The sequence below is a fragment of the Myotis myotis genome, unplaced genomic scaffold (genome assembly GCF_014108235.1).
Source record: "Myotis myotis isolate mMyoMyo1 unplaced genomic scaffold, mMyoMyo1.p scaffold_m19_p_5, whole genome shotgun sequence".
Classification (NCBI taxonomy): domain Eukaryota; kingdom Metazoa; phylum Chordata; class Mammalia; order Chiroptera; family Vespertilionidae; genus Myotis; species Myotis myotis.
The window spans coordinates 34,615,852-34,638,531 of NW_023416357.1; the positions used below are offsets into that span (position 1 = coordinate 34,615,852).

Below are 22,680 nucleotides of genomic sequence, written 5' to 3' on the forward strand. Positions count from 1 at the left end.
CGGAGACAAAGAAACAGGACAAAATTGTCAATGGAAGATATAGAGTTCAGAACCACACTTTTAAGGTCTCTCAAGAACTGTTTAGAAGCCGCCGATAAACTTAATGAGATCTACAAGAAAACTAATAAGACCCTCGATCTTATATTGAGGAACCAACTAGAAATTAAGCATACACGGACTGAAATAACGAATATTATACAGACTCCCGACAGCAGACCAGAGGAGCGCAAGAATCAAGTCAATGACTTGAAATGCGAGGAAGCAAAAAACACCCAACCGGAAAAGCAAAATGAAAAAAGAATCCAAAAATGCGAGGATAGTGTAAGGAGCCTCTGGGACAGCTTCAAGCGTACCAACATCAGAATTATAGGGGTGCCAGAAGATGAGAGAGAGCAAGATATTGAAAACCTATTTGAAGAAATAATGACAGAAAACTTCCCCCACCTGGTGAAAGAAATGGACTTACAGGTCCAAGAAGCGCGGAGAACCCCAAACAAAAGGAATCCAAAGAGGACCACACCAAGACACATCATAATTAAAATGCCAAGAGCAAAAGATAAAGAGAGAATCTTAAAAACAGCAAGAGAAAGAAACTCAGTTACCTACAAGGGAATACCCATACAACTGTCAGCTGATTTCTCAACAGAAACTTTGCAGGCCAGAAGGGAGTGGCAAGAAATATTCAAAGTGATGAATACCAAGAACCTACAACCAAGATTACTTTATCCAGCAAAGCTATCATTCAGAATTGAAGGTCAGATAAAGAGCTTCACAGATAAGGAAAAGATAAAGGAGTTCATCACCACCAAACCAGGATTATATGAAATGCTGAAAGGTATCCTTTAAGAAGAGGAAGAGAAGAAAAGGTAAAGATACAAATTATGAACAACAAGTATGCATCTATCAACAAGTGAATCTAAGAATCAAGTGAATAAATAATCTGATGAACAGAATGAACTGTTGATTATAATAGAATCAGGGACATAGAAAGGGAATGGACTGACTATTCCTGGGGGGGAAAGGGGTGTGGGAGATGCGGGAAGAGACTGGACAAAAATCGTGCACCTATGGATGAGGACAGTGGGTGGGGAGTGAGGGCGGAGGGTGGGGCGGGAACTGGGAGGAGGGGAGTTATGGGGGGGAAAAAAAGAGGAACAAATGTAATAATCTGAACAATAAAGATTTAATTAAAAAAAAATAAAATAAAAATAAAAAAAAGAAAAAGAAAAAAAAAGATAAAAAATGTGCCACATATATTTAGTAGATTGGATTTGAGCTGTGGCAGCTCATTGTTTGAGTTCTCCACTGTGGCAGTTTGCAAGTTGGATGACCAGCCGAGTTCATTGGAGCTTGTCACAGGGATATTTAAGTGTGTCGGCAGGAACATCCAGTTTCAAACATGTAGATGTACTAGTTCCATCTGTCTGCCATCTCGTCATTCAGGAGATGAGTTTCACTCCTGTCTTCCTGTGTTTACACGGCGGGGGAGGTAATTTTGAAGATAGCAATCAAGGGGTGGTATCTCTAGTGTCTGTTCCTGTTTCTCAGCTTTATTGTGGCTTGGGCTGTCAGTAATCAATGGCCTTTTGAACTTACGAAGACAAGAGCAGCCATGCTTCCTACAGCCTCCCTTGCGATGCCCATGATGGCTTGTGAGTTAAAAGCATTAATCATTTTTGAACTGAGAGATATTTTAAAGCAACACCTCAGAATCACAAAGCCTTATTAATTAAAAATAAAAGGGATGGAAGGGCAGAAAAACCTCAAATAATGAGATTTTTTAAATAAACTTAATTTGGTTGAAAGACTAATAGGCATCTTGTCTGCTTTATGTGTATTTAGTTAGACACAGTTGTAAGTAGACGAATCCTGTATGAGTCTGGAAGGCACAGTTGTGTTACAAGATCACTAGATTAAAAATCGTCCATGTAAAAAAAAAATCGTCCATGTGTTTGCGAATCTGGTTCCGTGACTTTGGCAAGTTATTTGATCTCCTTGAGTGTCTCATTTTTCTTATTCATAAAATGGGGACAACAATACTCATACCTATTTCCCTAGGGTGCTGGTGAGATTAAATGATGTGTGAAAAGGTACTTGGGAAAGCATAGAGTGCCATACATATTTGAAGTATTCTTGTAACTGCTTCTATATAATTCAGAGCTTTTGGGGTCAATAAGTAGCACACAAGTAATCATTTAAGAGGGGGGAAAGGGAGTTGCCATGAAGAAAAGTACAGTCACTTAGGGTTAAAGAGAATTCACAAATGCTCACCCTCAGTGGATTTGGGGTGAGGATCTGTGGAAGGTGATTGGAGACCATTGGGTTTCTGTCTGGTTTTGCTCTGTTTTAATGATTATTGTCTCCTTAGAAGTTTGATTCCTGAAGCTGGAGTAGAATGGGCAGTTAGAGTATTGGGAGTCGTAGAAGATTAGCTGAAGAGAAATGTGCGCATGTTATCTTCAACATGAGCCCCAAGGAATAGATACTTGGAAGAAGCCTAGAACAAGCGTGGTCGGACCAGCCAAGACCATCCTGGTCAGGCAACCTGGGCAGGCTCAGAAGTATAGCAGCAGCCAGGATGTGCATGGTGCTTTCCATGTGCCAAGCACTATGTATACTCAGTGCCTTACACCCATTAGTTAATTTTGTCCTTAAAATATTCTCTGAAGTAGATTTCCCAATCTGCTTCTATTATTATGCCATTACACTATTATTTTCCCCATTTCCAAGTGGAAAAAACTGAGACTTAGAAGAGTTAAATGATTCACCGAGGATCTGACTGTTCAGGCTCTACACTCTATTGCCTATAACCAACCATTCTCTGTGATCTCAACTCATGCACTGGAGATGCTAGGTTATGCCTGAATTTGGTGTCTCCACTATGTATTCCGTTGGAAGAACTTTTTCTTCTACATTTCTTAAATGGCACTCCCTCTAAATCAGTCTCATGTAAGCTTGTGTGGAATAAATGAGTTTATCTAATTCCACATATCCCTCTTTGCAAGTTGACCTCTTAGGTTTCAGCCCTGATAATACAGTGAACATCTATCAACAACCTTGTATTCTTTGCTCCCTACCCCCAACCTATAGTTTCCAACATCAGTGTTAGAAGTGATTTCTTTCAGGATCTCATTTTTGTTAGTTTAGTTAGTTGTGTGTTCATTTGTTTACATATAATACATATTCACATATGTACATAGAATAAATGCCAAAGTCACAAACCAAATGTGATGATCTTTGCATTATTTATTTCTGCTTGGAGACAAGCTGTTACTTACTGTATTTTTTCTGTGTTTCTTTTTAAATAATTAGAAAATGTTTTTATAAGAGAAATGTTTAGTTACCTTAGAGACAAAGTTATTGATTATCTCTTGTGTCTGATATACTAGGTATGGCAAGATGAGGTTGAAAAGGGCAGGGGGAGATAGTATCTTGAATGTTTAGAGTTTAGTTGGAGGACATGAGATGCAACTTTTAAAAAATTAACAATATTACTAAATGATGCAAATATTAAGTATTGAAAAAAGACAGATGGGAACACCTACAATACTTCCATAATAAAGATAAATTTTTTAAAAAAGGAAGAAAGAAGACAGAATAGTGAGATGATGTTAGGTCGGAGGCTAAGAGGTCAGGTCAAGCATGATAATAGGAGAAAGTCTCTGAGAGCTGTTTAAGTTTGGGTCTTCATACAGAAACATTCCCACAGCTTCACTTATTTCACAAATACTTATTGACCAACAACTTTCTGGGCATGTGCTGGATTCTGGAGATAGAGTGGTGTATAAGGTATGCATGTTCCCCAACCTTCTTAGCATGTGAGTTTGAATAGTACTTGTATTTGTTTATATCTAAAAAGAAGCAGTTTCAATATAAGAATTAGTGGTCAGGAAGGTATAGCCAGTTTGGGAGTAAGCCTGTGAATTTAAGATGTAGTTTTCAAGATTCCCGCAAATTATGTGTTGTTTCATATGTCTTTAAAATGATGTGGTAATACTGAGCTGTTGAACTATGGGCTGTTGTGAGGATTAATAAGAAAGTTAACAGTATAGCTCAGATTCTCTCTATTACTATTATTCCAGTGATTTCTAGGTATACGTGAAGTTGAAAGATGACCTTTAACTCTTATTTATGGCAAAGCCTAAGAGACTGTAGCACTTTCCTTTTTTTAATACCTTGTTTTATAAACGTCTCCATCATCCCAGGTTTAGGGGTAGATTAAACAGGTCAGGATATGGAATGACCACTAAGCAATCATAGGGGATCACCCAGACAGCCAAGGTCGGTTCTTCTGAGGCCTGTTTATTTTCCTAAACACAGTACACTTACTGATTTTAACAAATGCCTTTTCTTTGAGTTGGGGTTTGCTATCATGAAAATAACACTTTAGGTGTAACCACTAAAAGCAAATGGTCTCTTAATTAGAAAAATCCCATAGGACTTTGGTCTTTATTATTAATTTTTTAAGTATATATTTTTTAAAATATTTTTATTGATTTCAGAGAGGAAGGGTGAGGGAGAGATAGAAACATCAACGATGAGAGAGAATCATTGATCAGCTGCCTCCTGCATGCCCCCTGATGATGATTGAGTCCACAGCCCGGTCATGTGCCCTTGACCGAAATCGAACATGGGACTCTTCAGTCTGCAGGCCAACACTCTATCCACTGCAGCAAACCAGCTAGATATAACAAAAACTCACATAAGTTTTGGAGCTTTAGTTTATATAATTTTGCTCCAGCTCTCACTGCGTTGTATAAATTGAGAAGTTACTCTTTTTTTTTAATTGATTGATTTGAGAGAGAGAGAAAGAGAAGCATTGATTTGCTATTCCACGTATTAATGCATTCATTGGTTGCTACTTGTATGTACCCTGACCTGAGATTAAACCTGCAACCTTGGTGCATCAGGATGATGCTCTAACCCTGAGCTACTCAACCAGGGCAAGAAGTTACTACCTACAGCACCAAGTCATCTATATATATAAAAGCTTAATAAGCAAAGTGTCCCCTCTGGAGTTTGACCAACCGGGAGTTTGATTGCTTGCTATGACATGCGCTGACCACCAGGGGAGCGGTGTGGAATGAAGGAAGGCCCTGGCCAGCAGCAGGGGAAGGAAGGCCCCAGCCATCAGCCACTAGGGACTCTACCTGTGCACGAATTTCATGCACTGGGCCTCTAGTCTATTATAAAAACCTGTAATGGAATGTATTTTAGGCATCTTATTGTATGTTTATAAATATAATAAAGAAAAATCTCATAGTTTTAAACCTTTTTTTTCTTCAAGTACCTCTAACCAAATAGGAATCTAAGTTTACATTGTTTTTCTACGCTTTTATTGTCAAAATATTTCCTGTAGCAGTAATGCCTTAAACTTTTGGAAGTGTCACATGCAAAAATCATTTGTTAATTAGATGATTTTGTGTGTATTTTACAATACTCTGCTTTATCTGGGAAGTATATTAGCATCAGTAGTTACTATGGCTCATAAGTTAATATATTCAACACCTTCAAGTTGTTCATGTTGAAAACTATATAAAGTACTTTTTAGGGTGGTTTGGAACCCACAGTTTACAACTGGGAATGGTATTTGCTAGCTCCTCCACAATGAATAGTAACTCAGCAGCCACGCTGTTTTGCAAGCCCGGCCCCCATCAGGCTGCTGGATCCTAAGACTTGCCTGCCGTTTCTGTGTGTACACAGACCGTGTGGATGCCTTTCTCTTTAAGATTTAGTTGTTTGCTAGAAATTGAGCTTTTGAATTTTGTTGGGTCTTTGTACTCCTCATTTGAAAAATATTTAAATGATATTGCCCAAAGGGCACACAGAGAAACAGCGTGACTGACTTTCGGGAAATTAGTAAGCAGCAGAGTTATTTTTAGCTTTTACTCTTTGCAAACATTTCCTTTTGTTCTTTAGAAGACATTGTTGATCTGTTCATTCATTTGCTGTGCTCTCTCCCCCACTGCAAGATGGCTTTAGATAGAATAAGCCTTCTCTTCTCCACTCTGCATGACATAACTGTGTTAATTCTTACTTTATTCAATTTTAACTCATGACTTATTCATTTGCTCATGTTTTCCTAGGCTCTGAAACACCATCCCCACCACCAACACACACATGCATTTTGTTGTTATTTAGGGTTGATTTCCCCTCATCTGCAAATATTGACTGAAAAATATTCACACTGGCAGCATGTACAAAATGTATATTTTATTAAAAATTGTCTAGTGGTAGCTGATAGTGTGAGTTTGCGTTTATTTGCTGTTAGTCCTTATTTTAAAACTATAATCTTTAGAAAAGTATGCAGTTCAGATTACAGATTACCAGTCCAGAATAGATGGTTACAAAGGCTGGCATGTGCACGTCAGCCTCATGTTTGGTCTTTGAAAAATCTTCCAGCACATAGAGGAAGTCAGGTTTCTACGGAAGTGCGCTGAGACCACACTTACTCTTCACATAAAGGCAAATGTGATATGATTTTTCTACTTCAGATCCCTTTCAAGAACACTTAGTCATTTTGTAACATTATAGCTTAACCTGTTATTTTTCCCATTTTTTTCCTATAAGATGGGGAGGCATTAGAGCATTTGTGGTTAAAATTGCGGGTTCTGGAGTTAGACCACATGGTTTCAAATCCTAGTTCTACTGTTAATCGCGGTATGCCTCAATTTCCTTATCTCAGACATTGCGATTACAGTATTTACTTCATACAATTGTTTTGGAATTTAAATCAGATACTACATGAAAAGGACCTAGCATAATGCCTGACATAGTGAAGTCTCAATAGATGTTGACTATTATAATTACTGTATATGTTTGTTTTATCTAAATGTAGGATCAGTTTTTTTAGAAGATTATATGTGAAAAAGAGGCAAAATACTCAGTTATCTGGAACCCTTTCTCTGCAAGAGTATTTTTATTGGGATGTCCTCTAACACAGGTGGCCTATTCCAGCAACCCAGCGATTTTAGTCTCCTTTGGCCCTTTAGGATTTGCAGCTCTTCATATCTAGGATCAGCACAATTAGAGTGGGAAGTCAAGCAAAACATTTTTTGCATAAAGGGAGGAAGGCAGAATGTGAGTTGGCGTTGACATCTGTGCTTCTGCCCTGGGCCAAAAGCAGAATGGTTATTGCTGCTGATTCGGCATCCCATCTGCTCCCTTCTCGGTGGTTAAGCCGCTCTTCCTTTCCCTTCCCTGTAGAGCCGCGGGGATGATGAAGTCAGGGAGTGAAGACTGGGATCTAAAGCTTGTGAAGAGGGAGGCCTATCAGATAGAGTTGCAGGGAAAGACAACAGAAGGATAACCCCAGTGACCCAGCTGGGAAAATGCGAAAACTCCGCTGCCAGTGGCAGTTTTACACAAGTTCTTTGGATGGTGTGAAGGTTAAAACCAGCCTGTTCTAGTCAAGTTCCAGCTCTCTGCTCAGGGACTTTTACTGACATCCAATTCAACAATTGACTAAACTTTCCCTAAACAACAACAGAAACCTTTATTTTAACTCTTAGCCAGAGCTTAGAAGTACTTTCTTTTTACAAGGTGTCAATGTAAGAAACATCCCAACCTGGAGAGAATTTTTATGAGTTCATCTGAGCCAAACTGAAGACATGCCAGAAAGCAAGGTCTCAAATGCTGCCTGCGAATGACAGTTCTGAAGTTCTTATGTTTGGGATTGAGGGACGTAAGGGAGATTACCTGAGGGTGGGAAATCTCTATGATTGGATTACAGGGTGGTTAAAAATTGGGTGCTCTCTTGGTGGTGGTTTTCAGAGAGGTCTGAAAAAGAGGCATTTCAAATGTGCATTAACCTAGATCAGTGATGGCGAACCGGTGACACGCGAGCTCATTTTTTTGGTTGATTTTTCTTTGTTAAATGGCATTTAAATATATAAAATAAATATCAAAAAAATAAATCTTTGTTTTACTATGGTTGCAAATATCAAAAAATTTCTATATGTGACACGGCACCAGAGTTAAGTTAGGGTTTTTCAAAATGCTGACACGCGGGGCTCAAAAGGTTCAAGGTTCGCCATCACTGACCTAGATACACAAAAACAGTGGACAGGGCTTGCTTAAGGCAAAGAGAACCTTTTACTAGGGAAGTTAAAGGCCTGGGGCATGGCTACCCACCTTGACCTGCCCAGTTAGGAATCACTCTGTGAGGTTACGTTAGGTCACTGATTTATTATAGCACCCCTTTTTTATTCACAGAAGAGTGCTTTAACTTCTGAATATATTCTTTGTTTCTCCTTTCTTTAGCCGCATTTATCTCACCCCTCTTGCCAACTAATACACAGCCTAACTCCCACTGAAGTGACATCTCATTTTATTTTTTAAATTTGTTTTAAAAGTTTTTTATTGCCCCGCCAGTGTGGCTCAGTGGTTGAGCATCGACCTATGAACCAGGAGGTCATGGTTTGATTCCCAGTCAGGGCACATGCCTGGTTTTCGAGCTCAATCCCCAGTGAGGGGGCGTGCAGAAGGCAGCTGATCAATGACTCTCTTTCATCATTGATGTTTCTGTCCCTCTCTCCCTCTCCCTTCCTCCCTGAAATCAATAAAAAGCAATAAAAATGCCTGGCCAGGGCAATGGCTGGCTTCTCATTTTACAGTAGCATCTTCTACCTAATCTGAGAGGTATTACTCAGACTTTCTATAAACATGGTTTTCTTAGACACACTCACTTAAAGTTTAGAACATAAAACATCACACATACACAAAAGGTATCTGTCTGTAGTGTTGTAATTTAACTCTTTAATTGATTTTGATTAAAACCTGAGTAGTTAAGCAGTAGAGAAGAATCAGTTTAGAAATCAGTAGAAAAATCCTGATTTTTTTTCCCAGTTATGATTTCTGGATAATTGTTCCATGTTTGTTTATGATTCAAAAGAATAAAACATTATTTTAATATAGAGTATTAGTGGTTATTTTTTATGCTGCTTGGCTGCTGTGTTTTATTTTCATTTAATTTTAAGGTTTTCTAAACCTTCATTTAAAGGGGCAGTTGAGCCAAAACTGGTTTGGCTCAGTGGATAGAGTGTCAGCCTGCGGACTGAAGGGTCCCAGGTTCGATTCCGGTCAAGGGCATGTACCTGGGTTGCGGGCACATCCCCAGTGGGAGATATGCAGGAGGCAGCTGGTCAATGTTTCTCTCTCATTGATGTTTCTGTCTATCTCTCTCCCTTCTTCTCTGTAAAAAATCAATAAAATATATTAAAAAATAAAGGGGCTGTTGACTCTGATTCTGACAAGTTTTAGAGAATTTTCTTTTTTTTTTTTTTTTAAATATATATTTTATTGATTTTTTACAGAGAGGAAGGGAGAGAGATAGAGAGTTAGAAACATCGATGGGAGAGAAACATCGATCAGCTGCCTCCTGCACATCTCCCACTGGGGATGTGCCCGCAACCCAGGTACATGCCCTCGACCGGAATCGAACCTGGGACCCCTCAGTCCGCAGGCCGACGCTCTATCCACTGAGCCAAACCGGTTTCGGCGAGAATTTTCTTTATATGTAATTCATCACCTATTTGTTTTTCATCCCTTGTTCTTGTTGTTTTAAAAAAAAGACCTCTATGTTTACTTTCTAGACTGATTTTGCGCGGTTTAGTGGAACAAATGTGGAAACTGACTTTGTAGAAGTGCCATCACAAATGCTTGAAAATTGGGTGTGGGACATTGATTCCCTCCGGAGACTGTCAAAGCATTATCAAGATGGGAGACCTATTATGGATGATCTGCTTGAAAATCTTGTTGCTTCGAGACTGGTCAACACAGGTATGACTTGTAATTTTAGAAAGGGAAAATAAATTAGAATTGCTTAATAGGGGATTGCTGGCATCTCCTATAGAACTGTTTCCCCTTTAATAATGACAGTACCTCCAGAGCACTAATGTGGGAAGACCACTTAATACACAGCAATACTGAGCCCTGGGATTATGTCCAAGAAAAAAAATACATCTACTTTTCCATCTTAAATGAGATGTTTTGCTTCCATTTTGTAATGAGTACTACAGGAGTCACTTTTGAAATCTATGATCTTGTGCTATTAGATCACACAGTTCTCTTCTGCAAAACATGCCCAAACATTCTTATGTTATTAGGTCTTCTGACCCTGCGCCAGATTGTTTTGAGCAAAGTTGATCAGTCTCTCCACACCAACACATCGCTGGATGCTGCAAGTGAATATGCCAAATGCTGCACAGAAATTTTAGGTGTTGCGGCCACTCCAGGTACGGAAGTTCTGTTACGACTTGAGTTCGTTTTTCCTGTGTCGCACAGGATGTGCTCCTCACGCTGCCAGGGAAGAAGGGGTTTGTCAGGCAGATTACCTCATGCATTTTGTTTCTGATTTCTGTCATCAGGCCATGACTTTCGGACTTTTCAGATTATGAGTTGTCCTCTCCAAATGTGCTTGAAGGAAAGGTGGCTCCAGCTTTTGCAGCATTTTAGTGTAATCAGGCGTGAGCAATTGGCCTCCACCCCAGAGCGCAGAAAGCCATTCACATTTGGCAGCACCCACCCTGCTCCTCCCTCCCTGTGTGCACCAGGACTTCCCAATGATTTCAGTAGGAAGCTGGGGGGGTGGGGAGTGGGGGTAGTTTTAGAGAGAAGCACGACTTCTGCGTTGTTTCTGACTCTGAGATCAGCTGGACTTAGATCTCTGACCTAATACTTAGATGATTCATGTGGGTGGGTGGATAGCTGCACACACATATGTGTTTACACTTATATTATGTATATTTAAAGCTAACATGTAGTTCTACTTATATGTAGTTGGTAAGGAGACTTTTTTCCACCAATAAGTTGTTATTTAAATGAATCAGTCATAGTTGTAGAGATGATAAAGTTCGGAATAGTCAGTAGAGTCTAAGCTCCTCACTTCCTTCTGTGACCTGTTTATAGTTGACCCTACAGCAGCTTTGTGCCTGAGGCCACTTCGACAAAATCCTTTCGAATGTATCCCTAGAGGTAAATGGAGTTGTTAAAAACCTTTTTATACAGAAAAAAAAACACCTTTTTAGCTTTTCAAGTAAAGAGTTCATTTTCCATAATTATGAACCTAATAAGTGCCGTTCTGACACATTTTAAATATAAAGATGTGACAAAGAATAGGCTTAATATTAGAGTATTTGTAAAACACATGTGTGTCTAAGGGAGAAGAAAGGACTGAGGGATTCTGAAACACTGAGCTATCTGATGGGCGTGGACAAAGCCTCTGAAACTATTGTTAAGCATTCCAGAGCTTAGGGCCGAAACCAGCTCTGAGGTTGAGCCATCCCTGGAGGGAAGTTTGTAAACATCTTGACCAAGGGCACAAGGAAACCCAGGTTGTATTGGAGGTGAAATCCTATCTCTCCTCCCCCAGCAGGGCTCCCTAGGAAACCTTAGCTAGCTGATAACCTGACCTGGTAATTAACATTTACCATCACATTGATTGAAATGTATCTTTCCTTAAAGGCACAAACATGCCAGCTACTTTTGGACATTTAGCAGGGGGATATGATGGCCAATATTATGGATATCTTTGGAGTGAAGTATTTTCCATGGATATGTTTTACAGCTGTTTTAAAAAAGAAGGAATAATGAACCCAGAGGTATTGTATTCTTTTCTCTTTTTGTTAATTTTAGTTGCTTTCTCCCCTTTAACTCCTAGTGTAAAATACGAATTACACCTAGATTTTAGAGTAAGAGATTTGGTAACAGCTTTTAACTTAAAGTCTTGCATCTTCTTAAATCATCACACTTCAAGTTGCAGCACACAAGTGATTAACTCTAATTCTCTATGTTTAAAAAAAAAAGCCTACTGCATTTTCTTGCTTATTAACATTCCAATATATTGCATAATTAAAATTGAAAGCTTTGTTTGTGCATTTGCACATTTATAGCTGCTAGTTTGACCTGTGCCACGCAGCGCTTTAGCTTTACGGGTGATTGGGAAAGAAAACCAAACTCCTTCCTCATATAAATGGTCTATTTGGGTTTTGATATTCTCTACGCACTTTCCTTATACGTTTTCTGTGGGAGACACCCTTTTTCTGTGACTGGCATACCCCGCCTACTGCATAGTTTGTAACCTGAATGCCTTTAAGTAATTTAAGCTGCTTCATTAACCTGAGCTGTTCCTTTCCGTGTACAGCGAGTTGACTGCCAGGTGGCTGCCAGCCAAACCTTCCTGAGTTACAGTCCCCCAGTCTCCAGTCTTGCAGAAGAGTCAGCTGTCAGATTTTCTCTAGGGCTAATGCATTTTCCACTGTGTGTTTTTATTTTTGTCATTCTGTTTGATCCAGAAATTAGAAGAACAAATTACCAACATCAGACTCTCTGTGCCTATTTCAGCTAGCTGATTTGTTCCTCAAACTTTATGTTTCTGGGTTGCATAGTGCCTTACATGTTCACACTGAATGCATTGATGTAATTTAGATTACTATCCCTCCCACCCCCCCACCCCCCACCACCACCACCACCATCACAAAAAATAATGATAATAATAAAACCCACCTCCTGTGTACCTACATTCTATACCAGCCGTGGGCAAACTACGGCCCGCGGGCCGGATCCGGCCCGTTTGAAATGGATAAAACTAAAAAAAAAAAAAGACCGTACCCTTTTATGTAATGATGTTTACTTTGAATTTATATTAGTTCACACAAACACTCCATCCATGCTTTTGTTCCGGCCCTCCGGTCCAGTTTAAGAATCCACTGTGGCCCTCAAGTCAAAAAGTTTGCCCACCCCTGTTCTATACACTAGCCTTTCTAATCACTCTGTCTTCCACCCTCCCCTACCCAAGCTGTGAGGTCCCTTTAAGTCTCCTTCATTCCTGGGCCAGCTCATTTACAATGGCAGTGGTCAACCGTGGACTGCTGTTCTCATAAATATCCTGACTTCAGCATGACCTTCAGCCAGTGCCCAGCCCTGGATTCCTCCACCGAGTCATTTAGAGATGGTGCCCTTGGGGTTCAGCATGTTCTGGGGAAGATCGTATGACTCCATTAACATGCCCAACTACAAAGTCATGCTGTCCGACTGAACTGGACACCACTGTCACTCTGCAGTCCTGCTCCACTCCCTTGTTGAGTTCTCCTGTCTCAGAAGTGATTCCTCTAATACTAAGCCTTCCTAGTTTGCCATCTTGGAAAAAATCTGGGGCTATTGCTGTTAGCTCTGATAACCTGTGTTCTTTCTTACACAGTCTAATTTCTTAGTGTAAGAAACAGTCTTTGCAAACCTCTATTTCCAGGCTTTTGCCTCCGCCCACTGAATTGGAAAGTTATCCTCTCTCCAAAGTTACCAAGGATGACCCAATCGGCAACCTTTAAAGGCGCTTGTCTACCTTTTTGATTATTGTAACTTCTTGTTGCTTGTTATTCCTCTCTTTGTTCACAGCCCTGAGGTTAGCAATCCTTCCTTCCCAGAACCTCCTGAGTTCCTGTAGGTCTTTCCCCCTTCACAAATATATTCATTCTATTTCTTCCACCTAAAATGTATGCCTTCCTTGCCTATGCTTCTCAAAAAACATTCTTTTTTTTTTTTTTTTTTTTTTAATATTTTATTGATTTTTTACAGAGAGGAAGGGAGAGAGATAGAGAGTTAGAAACATCGATGAGAGAGAAACATCGATCAGCTGCCTCCTGCACATCTCCCACCGGGGACGTGCCCGCAACCCAGGCACACGCCCTTGACCGGAATCGAACCTGGGACCCTTCAGTCCGCAGGCCGACGCTCTATCCACCGAGCCAAACCGGTTTCGGCGTCAAAAAACATTCTTAAAGGCCCTACTCAAATGGTGCCATCTTTCTTGGCAGTTAATTTGCATATCACCCTGATTAGCCAATGGAAAGCGTAGCGAAGGTACAGTCAATTACCCTGTTTGTCTTTTATTAGATAGGATAGACTCTCTCTGTTTGCTGTCTCTGTGTGTTTTTTCTCTAGTTTTTTTTTTTTTAATATATTTTATTGATTTTTTACAAAGAGAAAGGGAGAGGGATAGAGAGTTAGGAACATTGATGAGAGAGAAACATCGATCAGCTGCCTCCTGCACACCTTCCACTGGGGATGTGCCCACAACCACGGTACATGCCCTTGACCGGAATTGAACCTGGGACCTTTCAGTCTGCAGGCCAACTCTCTATCCACTGAGCCAAACCGGTTAGGGCTTCTCTAGTTTTTTATATTTTTCACTAGAAGCCCAGCACGCAAAATTGCGCAGCCCCGCCCACCCGCGGCAGTCTTTAGTTAGTCATTATGGCATTAGGGCCACAGCCTTTTATGATATAGATAGTAAATAGAAAATCTTAACTGTTTAAGTAGTTTGTTAAATGTTATCTAAAGTTTTTGTTTCTAGTGGAAAATGGAGAAGCCTCATTATCAGACATATCTTTTACTTCTCCAACTGGTCTCTTAAATCATTGGAAGTGCTTGAGATGAACACTTTTCCAGTCAGCTCTAAGAGCTCTTGAAGGATATCTGTAAGGTCACCAAATGTAGTTTCAAAATCCAGCAGCTAATCATAGGGTTGAAAACACGGGGCTTTTAACTAGGGCCATTTCTTTTTATAAGACATTTCATCGTGGGAAATTTTCCTAAGAAGTCATAGATTGTGGACTCAAAGGCAATTATATTGTTAAACTAGAATTATCTTCCTCCTCTTTTGCATTCAGAGAAATTGCTAAGCTTTTTTTTACCATCAATGAAGAAGAAATGGCAATCAGGTATCACTGTAGAAAGGAATACCAAGAAAATCAAGATAAAGTGAAGCTATTATATTTAATGCGTAATGCCCTAAAGAAGCAGCTATCTTACATCCAGTAATAGACCAGACACAGAAACATGAAGAATCTTGGTTAAACATGAAAAACAACCTGGCGGAGAACGTGTGCTGTAAAGCTAAATATTCCAGTGCTTTCCACATAGAATCCTAAACCCAATTCCTGCTGTTATGTGTTGCTAGGGGAGAATAGGAAATTTCCTCTCCCGACAGGCCTCACCAGTGGATTAACCTCTGCTTCAGCTCTCCTAATCTACCACCCAAAACTGATTCTTCTTACACTTCAGCCTTTTCTGAGTTAGATTTTGCCTGATTTAAAGGACAAAGGAAGGAAATAGGATTGATTTCCAACCTGCTTTTTGAATATTTACAAGGCCAGACCTGTAAGTCTAGAATCCCAAACAGCTAGAAGCAGTTTTTCTTCCTTTGTGTTCTTACAGCCCTCCTTTGTGTTTCTCTTAGAGCCCTAATAATCTGCCTTGTTAATTCCCTATTTCTTTATCTTACCTTGTAACCGGAACGGTTCTATTCAGCTGTGTTTTTGTCCTCTGCTTCAAACCTGTTACATTTAATTAGTACTGTTAGGAGTGCGTACCTCTTGGGATCTAACCCGTAGTTCTTAGCCTATCTGCTTCCATTCCTCTGTCCCCCTGACACATACTGCTACCCAGGGTATCTTTTTTCTCCTGATCTCCTCCCTCCCCTTAAATAAAGGTCTATCCTCCTAGCCTCACAAATTGAAACTTTGCTTAATGTTTCCAGAAGGCCACTTCTAGTCAAGGGACGATTCCTGCCACTGTTCTTGTTTTTATCCCCTGACTACCAGCACCAATCTTTCACTCTGTCTCTCCTTTGTTGTTGTCAGAGGTATTCTTTTTCCACCCACCATCTCCCCACCTTCGGAGAAAACAAAGGGTGTACTGTTGGGAAGGAGCTTGCAAACAGGCTGCAGAAGGAAGATTTCAAAGTCCACTTTTAAAGCAGGCCCGGGAGCCTGTTAGGTGCCGGCTCATCATTCCCTGCCCTGCGTGGATGCTCTGCCGGATGCCTGTTATTCAGTGTAGGAAGGAGCCGACTCTGGCTGCACTCCCCAGAGTCCATCATCACGAGCAGGAGGAAGAGAGGGAAGGAGGTTTGGAAGGCAGTGGGCGCTTGTATGTGCTGCTTTAGAGATGCCAGAGGTAGCAGGAGGCCCAATCTGTTTCCCATTTACATAGTATTCTCATTACTCGTAGATTGTGGACATCCTTCATTCAGGTAGTTTTGAATGCTCTTAAAGTATCACCTCAAATAAAAGGTACATATTCTTAGATAAAATGAGTGCCTTGTCTCTCCTACTTAATATTCTTACTGAATTACAGTTCTTACTAATAGTGGAGATGAAGTCTGTTGTGCTTTTTTTTTTTCATGTGTAGTAAGACACAGAAGTAATTTTAAGGAAATACCAAACCAGGACTGCATTTGTTTCCCTGAAATTTACATGAGAAACTGAACATAGGGCAGTGTCAGAGGGAAGGAAATGAAAGGGGAGGGATAGGTGACAACTAAGGTTTATTGAATACTATATGGCAGGTATTAAAGTAGGGAGTAGGCAATGTACTGAAATCATCTCCTCCGATTCCCCATAAACCAGCCGTGGGCAAACTACGGCCCGCGGCCGGATCCGGCCCGTTCGGCTGTTCTATCCAGCCCACTGAGCTGAAAGAGCGGAGGGTTCTCTTGCTCTCCCCTCCGCTCCTTCACCAGCAGCAGTGTTAACATGGCAACGTCGGGAAACATGGCCGCAGCTCCTTCTTCTGAGTCCAGTTTAAGAACCCATTGTGGCCCTTGAGTCAAAAAGTTTGCCCACCCCTGCCATAAACTGTGTGAGGTAGGCATTTTCCCATTCTACAGGTAAGGAAACCAAGGCAGAAGGTCACATAGCTGAGGGTGAAGCCAAGAGTCAAACCTGGGCCTGACTCCAAAACTCCTGATCTGGCTTTAGAAATCACCCCTGTTAGAGAGGACTTGCCAGAAGATACACTTCCTGGATGAAAGACCAGAGAGGTGACTGATGGTGATTCTCCTTCGTGGAATAGGTACTAGGTGCTCTTACTATATGCAGATCCTCCTGAAGGGTTTCTTTAGCCTGAAAAATGTTAGTGATTGTCTTAGAGCTTCTCTTCCTGCTTTCCTCACAGTTGAAGTTTCTTTACTGTCATATGCAAAGTAGAACAACTTAGTGCAAAGACTTCTTCCACCTGTGGCATGTGTCTCCCAGACCACGTTCTCTCACCCAGAGGGCCCGGTACCTTCCAAAAATGCAAAAATTCACTTAACTCTTCCCTTCCTCCCTCCCTCCCTCCTCCTCCTCCTCTTCTTCTTCTTCTTCTTCTTCTTCTTCTCTTCTTCTTCTTCTTCTTCTTCTTCTTCTTCTTCTTTTTCTTCTTCTTCTTCTTCTTCCTCCTCCTCCTCCTCCTCCTCCTCCTCCTCCTCCTCCTCCTCCTCCTCCTCCTCCTCCTCCTCCTCCTCCTCCCCTCCTCCTCCCCCTCCCCCTCCTCCTCCTCCTCCTCCCCCTCCTCCTCCTCTTCTTCTTCTTCTTTTCTCTCTCTCTCTCTCTCTCTCTCTCTCTCTCTCTCTCTCTCTCTCTCTCTCTCTCTCTTTTTCTTTCTCTTTAATCTGTTACCAAGACAACTCTTAAACTCTTCTCCAAACTTCATTGCTAAGGAAATGAAACTATTAAAAGGCCATTGCTCTGTAATTCAGGAAATTGAATCAACTTGTTTGGAGCCCTGAGCAAGGAGGACTAGAGCCGCACTGAGCCCGTACTGTGAGACTAAACAGTGCCCTGCTCTGCAATGATTTGACCACGCAGAGGAGGATGAGCTGCTCTTCACAGCACCATGCAGCTCGCCCAGAGCTTTTTTTCACCACCTAAACTACAGTTCTCTGTGCACCATGAGAATGCTTTGTAAGATATCAACAGTTAGGGTAATTTCTTTTTTACTTTATTTAGATTTTCACAAAAGTTCCTATATTTGTACAATGAAATATATCTAATAAATAAAAGATTCTTAGATCATGAGCATTAAAAATTTCTGCAGGTAAATATTAAAATTATTGAGGTTGGGTAGTAGTCACATGATGGTTCATGATACTGTTTTCTCTGCTGTTAGTATATATTTTAAATTTTTCTGTAATAAAAGGATTAAAATATTTTTATTAGACTGCAGATAAATCTCACTCACATTTTCTAACTTCTTCCGATACTGCTGATCCAGAGAATGTAGTCTTTCCTTGCCTCTCTTCCCCTCCCTAACTTAAAACTAGTCAAATTTAGAGACATCAGGCAATAGATGGAAGGGGAGGGGGGAGGTAAAGTATGGTTAGGCTCCAGAGCTCTGATTTGCTACTTCTTGAAATAATAAATTCTATGACAGTCACTCACATTTTAGGGTCTAGATTGATAGCCACATAGACTATTGAGCACTGGAAATGCGGCTAGTGCTGCTGAAGAACTGAATCGAGATGTGCTATAAATGTAAAAAACACACTAGATTTTGAGGACTTAAAACAAAAAACATCTCAGTAATATTTTATATTGACACTAGAGGCCTGGTGCACAAAATTCATGCGTGGGTAGGGTCCCTAGGCCTGGCCAGCGATCTGGGCCGATTGTGGCCTTTTGGCTGCTGACTGGGGCCTTCCTTCATTCTGCGCCACCTCCTGGTGGTCAGTGCACATCATAGCAAGTGATCAAACTCCTGGTTGAACTCCCGAGGGGACCCTTTGCATATTAGCCTTTTATATATATAGATATGTGGAAATAATATTGTAGATATACTGATTTAAATAAAATATTTTTCTAAAATTAATTTCACCTATATTTTTAACTTTTTAAAATGTGATCACTGGCCTGTGTGGTTCAGTGGTTGAGCATCAATCCATGCAACAAGAGGTTGTTGATTCGATTCCTGGTCAGGGCACAGGTCGGGGGTTGCAACTCGATCTCCAGTAGGAGGGGTACAGGAGGCAGCTGATCTGTGTTTCTATGTCTTCCTTCTCCCTCTCCCTTCCTCTATCTCTAAAAAAATTAAAAAGATGTCATTATTAGAAAATTCAAAGGCATATATGTGCCTCACATTGTATTTCCATTAGATAGTATTGCCCTAGAGTTTATGAGAAGATAACTTTATGTGACTGATTATTTATTCCTGATTAGGGCCCAAGACTGTAAAGTTAGATGTTAGCCTGTAAATGATTAAAAAGCTGATGGTTTCTGTTTATAATCAAAAGATAACCCCAAAAGTTTTCATTTTATGGCCCCCTAGGGTACTAGTTTTGTATCTAGTTGGTAGATTTCATTTATCCATATTTTCTTTTCTTTGATGGTTTTACTAGACTTATCTCTCATGGTTGTACCAAGCAGAATCATTGTTGTAAGACAAAAGTTAGATTACTTTTGTTTCTGGAAATTGTTTTAGCTATTCTTTTTTAATTAATTTATTGTTATTATTGTCTAGCTATTCTTGTATTCAAAAACACTCTTGGTCCTATAGATCAAATGATATAATGGATATAAATTTAAGAGTGTTAACTCTGAGAACTATGGTTTAATGTTTCTATTTAGAATTATGCTTCATTGAATTGTCTTGCCTTGCTTCCCTAAAAGGACAGTTAGAAGGAAGTGAAAATATTGAATAACATGGATATTGAGTTACAGTTCTTTTCTTTCACTTGATCTGCTCATGTGTTTATGTACATAAAGGCATAGGAAATGTAATAATTTATGAATTTTTAAAAAAATTTTTAATTGATTTGAGAGAGAGAGAGAAATACTAGTTTGTTCTTCTATTTATTTATGCATTCATTGGTTGATTCCTGTATTTGCTCTGACTGGGGCTCAAACCCGCAAACATGGTATATCAGGATGACTCTTGAATGAACTGAGCTACACGGCCAAGGTAGAAATGTGATACATTTTAAAACTGCAGCTCTGGTTCCCAAAAACACCTTTCCAAAGGCCCTCATTTCCAGTGCTGGGCCCACAGAAATGCCTCACCCTGCACCATGGGACATGTGCTATTCCTACCCCCTCGTCCGCTTGGAATAGGGGTGATTTATGAGCCCCTCATAAAAACAGAGAAGAAGCCAGTTGGCAGGAGCTGTGTCACCATTTCCAGGTACACAGAACCCTGCTTGTGGCCTTCTTGAATACTTGGCTTTGCTAACCCTTTTGAAATCACATTTGAGGGGTGGTAATAAATAGGAACCTGTTATACATTCCATCTGGCAATTTTTAAAATGTTTTATTTATTGATTCTTAAAGAGACAAAGAAAGACAAAGAGAGAGATGTGAATGTATTGTTCCACTTATGTATGCATTCATTGATTGCTTTCTTTTGTGTGATCGAACCCCAACCTTGGTGCATCAGGACAATGCTCTAACCAACTGAGCCACCCGGCCAGGGCCCACCTGGCTGTTTTTTGTTTGTCTGCCTGTTCACATTGTCAGTTTGCTGCTGAGAATCAAAGGAGACAAGACAGTAATAAAGGGAAGTATAGAAGACCAGAGGTCAGCGCTTCAGATCGCTTAGCTACCAAAATAAATAAATACCGCAGAGCTGCCGCCCAGACGGAGTAGAGCTAAAAGTCCCCTTTTTTTCTCACTCCTACCCCTTTCTTTTTTGTATCTAGAGGTTTGTGAAATCATTATGACCGTGAATTGTTAGGCATGATGTTTTATTTTATTAGGTTGGAATGAAATACAGAAACCTAATCCTGAAACCCGGGGGATCTCTGGACGGCATGGACATGCTCCAGAATTTCTTGAAACGTGAGCCAAACCAAAAAGCGTTCCTAATGAGCAGAGGCCTGCACGCTCCGTGAACTGGGCTCTCTGGGAGCGGTCCATGTCTGCAGGACAAGTCGACATCGCCGTGTGTGCTACTGGCCTGGAAACTGAAGGGAGTTTTGCAAATGAAAATGTAGATTTCTATTGACTGCCTTTTGTTTCTTGATTTGAAGAATTACACAGATGTAAATGGAATTATAAATACGGTGACCTACGGAAAGACCCATTCAAAAACAATTGTACTATAAAATTTCATAAAAATAGATTTGATTTCTTTTTCTATAAAAGTTTCATATGAATGTCCTTTGATTTTTTTACTCTTGTAATCTAAATAATATAATGTAAGAGGGCTCAGAATTCTTAAATTGAATCACATACATTATATAATTTGATCCTACTTATGTCTTGCAGTTCTTTACTTGGGATTTCTGGACATAAGTGAATCACCACATTCCTCTGGTGAACATTTTCTTGGAGCCCCGCATCCACTTTGACTCTTTGTGTCACAGTCAAGTGTGACCTCTTTGCCTACATACCTCAGGGCCAGGGGAACCTGCCTCAGTAATGCATTTATCTTTGTATTTCAGGCCTCGTGATTCCAACTTTCTGCCACACTTAAATTATGTTCCTCTATTTGGGTTTGTCTTTTCTGTCCAAAGTCCAGTCAGAGAATACCGAACAGTTATGAACTCTAGCCTTGTGTAGATTGCAAATTTTTGTACCTTGTTTAGACGATCTGGGGAGCTTGTATTAGAGTTCATGTTCACGTCGGGGTACAAGATTGTCAGTCTTTTGGCTCTGTAGCCAGCGAAAACACTGAAGCAAGGAAACGTTCCCCATATCACGTTTCTAGTAAGTGGTGGGGCCTCTGCCTCATTTACTGCCCACCTCACCCAAAGTGGCTGGTCCACCTGCCCCAAGTGGCTCCTTAGAGATAGAAGCTGACGCAGAAGAGGTCCGGAACCGCAGTAGAGTGGCTTCCGGACAGAGCGTCTTCGAGCAGCTCTCCCAGGTGGCAGGTGTGTGCTTACACTCAGCCACTTACTGAGGGAGGGGCCTCTTCAGGAGTCTGTTTTCAGAGACTCTTGGGATCTCTTTCAGCAAAATGGGGGCCTGAATTCCCGTTCTGTAGCAGACCAGTAAACTCTCAGAGCTTATTTTTCCTCTAGGAGTCTACTCAATAAGAAAAACACAACAGGGTAATAAAACTTTTTAAAGGAAAAAAGCAAACTTTGAATGTACGCTACCTAAATCTTCCAGGTGCTCCCACTGTGTGCCTGAGGTCTGACTTCACTGGCCGGCCACAACATTAGAACCTTTTTATTGTCTAGTCAAAATGGACTTTGTGCTAAGTAAAAAAATATATATATTATGCTGCATAATAAAATTATAGACAGCAGGAGAAGTCGGCAGCTTTAGAGACACAGAAGCAAACCCCGAGTTTATGAGGGCCAAGCAAATACCTTAAACATCCACATGAAACCCTACCCTCCCTTTGGAGACAATTGCCTGGCCCTTTTCACTCCCCACTCAGTCAGTGTCACCACCTCTCGTCCCCAAAGCTGTTTTTTATGTTCTTAGCAACCTGTGGTACTTTTCTATATTTTTCCCCCAGACTGTTCTGTTTTCCAGTTTCAGACAAAAACTCTCTTCAGCTTTTTCTATTGCCCAGTGTTTCTCCTTAACAATAACTTTATCATAACTCTTAACTTACTTCACGTGGAAAAACTAATACTTGGTGTGAAAAAAGCTGCACACAATAAAGTTGCATTTATTATCCACGAGAATGAGCTCACATTTCTTTCATACATGCATGTGAAAACTGAAGTGCATAGAAGAAATAAAGCTATGTTTTTTTTTCACTTAAGGTGCACATCTAATAGTTAAAATCTGCCAAAGAACAGCAACAAAAATACACACACAAATATGTATATATTCTCTGGCATAATTTAAAACTAAGGACTTAGTTGTTAAAGCTCTTTTGAATGTGACTATCCATCTGCTTGTTCTTTTTTTCCAGATCTGCACATAAAGTGTCGACAAGGCACTCTGAATGGTGGGTAACCATAAAAAT

General features: G+C 40.4%; 1 protein-coding gene across 8 annotated transcripts in view; it reads left to right on the forward strand.

Annotated features, from left to right (window-relative positions):
* NLN (neurolysin) overlaps positions 1-22,680 on the forward strand; it is a 96,592-nt gene that overhangs the window by 61,552 nt on the left and 12,360 nt on the right. For 6 of the 8 annotated variants that reach the window (XM_036310882.1, XM_036310879.1, XM_036310884.1 and 3 more), the window contains 4 exons: positions 9,594-9,780; positions 10,107-10,235; positions 11,464-11,600; positions 20,507-20,905. In XM_036310882.1, coding sequence (XP_036166775.1) covers positions 9,594-9,780; positions 10,107-10,235; positions 11,464-11,600; positions 20,507-20,641 — 588 coding nt within the window. In that variant the 3' untranslated portion in view covers positions 20,642-20,905. Of the gene's footprint in view, positions 1-9,593; positions 9,781-10,106; positions 10,236-11,463; positions 11,601-17,518; positions 17,744-20,506; positions 20,906-22,680 lie in introns of those variants that run through there. The other 2 variants (XR_004967793.1, XM_036310883.1) reach the window with 2 other exon arrangements.